This window comes from Tupaia chinensis, unplaced genomic scaffold, assembly GCF_000334495.1.
Source record: "Tupaia chinensis unplaced genomic scaffold, TupChi_1.0 Scaffold000002_1, whole genome shotgun sequence".
Lineage (NCBI taxonomy): Eukaryota > Metazoa > Chordata > Mammalia > Scandentia > Tupaiidae > Tupaia > Tupaia belangeri.
Window position 1 is genome coordinate 1,141,309 of NW_006159428.1, and position 3,804 is coordinate 1,145,112.

A 3,804-nucleotide genomic window follows, 5' to 3' on the forward strand; every position below is an offset into this window, starting at 1 on the left:
TGTTTTCTTCCAAGCTCCTGTTACAGTTAATAATTTTTTTTTCTTTATTTATTGGGAGAGAGAGAGAGAGAGACAAGAACCGGCTAGCCAGGATCACAAATGTGTGTATGTGTGTAACTGGAGCATTTAGATTAAATCAGAAACTGAGCCCTGATCTTCCACATGACTTCCGTCATCACAGAATATTGCACGAACACTGTGCCACCGTGCCTGGGCCAATAACTCTTCCTACAAAATTTTCTTGTTCAAAATGCTGTGTGGTTTCTATCTCCTCATTGATTTTAAACCAATATGAAATTTGTGGTATCAGGAATGGTACCAGAAAATACACTTATAAAAGTGGGGCTTTATGATTGGTTTCCTCACACCGTTAGCATTGAGCGAGGTGCTGAACTCCTTGTCAATGGAAGATGAGATGGTAGTAGTTCTTGGCCTGTAGTGGCATCATATTTAATCAAGGCATTACCTGTGCTTGAGTGGGATATAGTACCAACCAAAACATGTATTCTGGGAGTCTGGCCTTCTGACTGTAATGATGACAATAAAAACTCTGGTGTTGAATGAATTCTTTCTTTTTAAATTTTTCCTAGAGAGCTTGTAGACTTCCCGGATAGAGACAGATTGAAAGAGGGAAAGTGAGAAAATACACCATGGGGGATTGTCAGGCCACAATCTCTTCTCTTACATTTCCCCATCCGGTCAGGATTTGGAGCATGCATGCACATATACCTGACATGTATTTCAGGTTACTAGGTCTGGGACTAGAACAACACAGTTGGCCACATAGGATATAACCATCTTAGCTATCATGCCACTGGCTGACCAAAGAATGGATTCTTTGGAAGTTTTGCTTTTCCCCTTAAGAATTATTTATTTCTTTTCTTTATTATTATTATCACTCTTTAATTTGCCACAGGGCATGCACATTCACAAGAGTGAGAAAAAGCAAGAAAACAAGCCAATAGGTCCAGGACTTGAACTGCAGTTGGCTATGGGGAGTGTCTTTCAATGCAAAAATTAAGCAACAAGCTTAGGTCTGTTAACTTAATTGAAGTCATAGTGTAAGAACTTAAGAGCTCCCATTAAACCACTAAAGTAAGATCTCGTTTCTTTTAGAAATACAGGTGATATTTTTGTAAATCAAGAACAAATTTTTTATGTATGGGTTCATGAATTTAAATTAAGGCTGTATTCAGAATCTTGTCAGGGTTTTCATGAGTATTGACTTGGAATGAATTGTCCTGAGACTTGGAATGAGGCATCTGATTAGAAACAGATGAAACTGCTAATCTCGATAACCTGTTATTCTGGACTTCTGTTATAAATAGGAAGGGTTTGCCTTCTTTTTTAAAAATTATTTTATTTATCTTTATTTATTTTAATTTGACCAGAGAGGGACAGAGTGTGTGTGTGGAAGGGGAGCGAAAGCAAGCCACTGGGTCCGGGACTTGAACCGTGGTCAGCATGTGGGAATCCCGCACCCTTAACCACCATGACACATGCAGACCTCAGGTTTTGCCTTCTGATATGCAAAGATGCTAGTATTTTTTTAGAAACTCTGGACTGGCTGAGACTGGGGTGGGTCAGGGCATGAAGATCCTGCTGTAAGTGCTTGTTACTCCCTGTCTCTTTCTCACTGAATAAATATATTAACTTAAAAAAGTCAATTAACAAATATTTAAAAGAAGTTACAGCTTATTAGTACTTTAACTCATTTTTTGAGGTTTATTTGAAATTTTAGAAAAGGCTTTAAACATTCAGAACAATGTGAAATGTAATGTAAAATAAACTTAAATCAGTTTAAGTCTTGCTTCACAGTGGTTATAGTGGTGATTTGTTTTGTGTTTAAAAAGCATATTATTACTTTATTTTTTTCTTTTTGCATTTTAGGTATTCTGTTTGATGTTATTAATCTAAGCATTAGCAATGTTCAGAAGAACTATCTGCTGAAACCCAGTGAGAGTTTAGCATTGTCATTTAGTTATGATTTGTCATCTTGCCTGGCAGCAATATTTGTAGGCTACTATGGAGGGAGAGGACACAGAGTAAGATGGATTGCATTTTCCTCCTTTTTAGTAGGATCTGGATCACTTTTACTTGCTTATCCATACTTCGGTTCTGTAAATATTCATTTAAAAGGAGAAGTTGAAGGTAAGACTTCAAAATATATTGTCATATATCAAATATATATTCATTGAAAGCATTGCCTCAAGGAACTTAACTTAAACTGTGATACCTTTCTGTCTGAATGGTACACCCACCTACCGATACCAGTTTATATGACCAAGTTTATTAGCTAACGAATTGTAGCTCCCTAGCGAATGTTCATGTCATGATTATATATATCCTTTCAAATAAGAGACATGTTCTCTGAAAGGGAAAAATAATACTTTGTGATAATGACGTTGAAAAATGATTTTTAATCAGTTTTCATGTATGTTATGCATCTCTGGGAGAAATTTAATAATCCCTTATGTCTTTCACAGGATGCTTTCATCCCTTTTGTCTCACCTCAGCATGCACACCTGAGCACAAATACAAATATATACCTACATACACAACAAAGGTCAGGTGTTTCCTGGTTATTTCAATCTTTTCCATAGGGAGCTGTTCCTTGACCTTTACTCTGAGTCTGAAAAGATTGGTGGTATCTTTATTTTGTTCATTTTATTTCTCAGTTTATTTCACAACCTTTTTACTATTCCCACCACATAGACTACTGAAGTTTCATAGCACTATTTGTGACACTATATGTCAGGTTCTTTCTTGTCATGTGTAGGCTTTTGTATGTGCTGGAGTACATTTACCCATTTGGCAACTTAAAACTGAGCTTTAGCCAGGTAGTGTGAAAAAAAGCAAGAGGATGTCTATGTATGCCTGTTTATGCGTGTGCACATTTATAAACATGCTTATGGGATGTAAAAATGTTTATAATGTGTGCTTACAATATATGAAACATAAAATGGGTCACATTAATGTAAAAATGCAATACATTAATAAAGCAAGAAGTTTTCATTACATTAAGTAGCATGTTATTGTATTTCTTAGAATCACCAGCATTTTGTAACATTGACAACCATGTTCTTTCACCTTTCTTGGTTGGTATTTAGGGTGGTCGTATAGCTTACAATCCAAAAGAAGCCCATAACTTATACAGGTATGAAGAGGGTCACTAAAGGATTATTTTACCATTGTGGAAAACTTTTGTCTTCTGATACTGGTCAACAGAGACCTCAGGTTTGTGGTCCCTAGGGAAAGGGAAGCAAGCTGAATTTTCTAGAAGGCAAGAGTCAAAACAGACTAGGGATATATTTTATGATAATCAGGAGCATGAAGGAGCCCCTGGAGTTTATTAATCATAAACTGAAAGTGGTATTTGCAAGATAATGTGTTTTTCTTCAGTTTATTCAGCTTTAAAAATGTAGGTAGAGGTTGGAGAAATGAGTTAATTTGACGAGTGTTGCCATGTTACAAAGGGGATTGCCTGATCAGAGAAAGAGCAAGGGAGTTTAAAGTGTTAAGATGATAGTGAGAGAAGTCAGAATATGAAAGGGGCATTGGGCCGAGAACCAGCAGTTAGCGTAATGGCTATGTCGCTGGACTCCCACGTAGTCGACCGCGGTTCGCGTCCCGGACCCGGTGGCTTAAAACTCACGCCGGGCGCGTATGCGTGCATGCCCAAAATCCCGAGAGGAGAATGGAGGAGAAGGGATTGCGGCGTGACCATCCCCCCTGGGGGGTGATTTCTCACTTTCTGTCTCTATGTCTCTCTCTGTCTGTCTGGCGAGTGCACGCGCCCTATAG

The 3,804-nt window shown here is 37.8% G+C and overlaps 1 protein-coding gene across 1 annotated transcript in view; it reads left to right on the forward strand.

Annotated features, from left to right (window-relative positions):
* Positions 1–3,804, forward strand: part of SLCO6A1 (solute carrier organic anion transporter family member 6A1) — a 68,223-nt gene that overhangs the window by 1,900 nt on the left and 62,519 nt on the right. Inside the window, exon 2 of the mRNA XM_014587813.2 lies at positions 1,891–2,151. Coding sequence (XP_014443299.1) covers positions 1,891–2,151 — 261 coding nt within the window. The remainder of the gene's footprint in view (positions 1–1,890; positions 2,152–3,804) is intronic.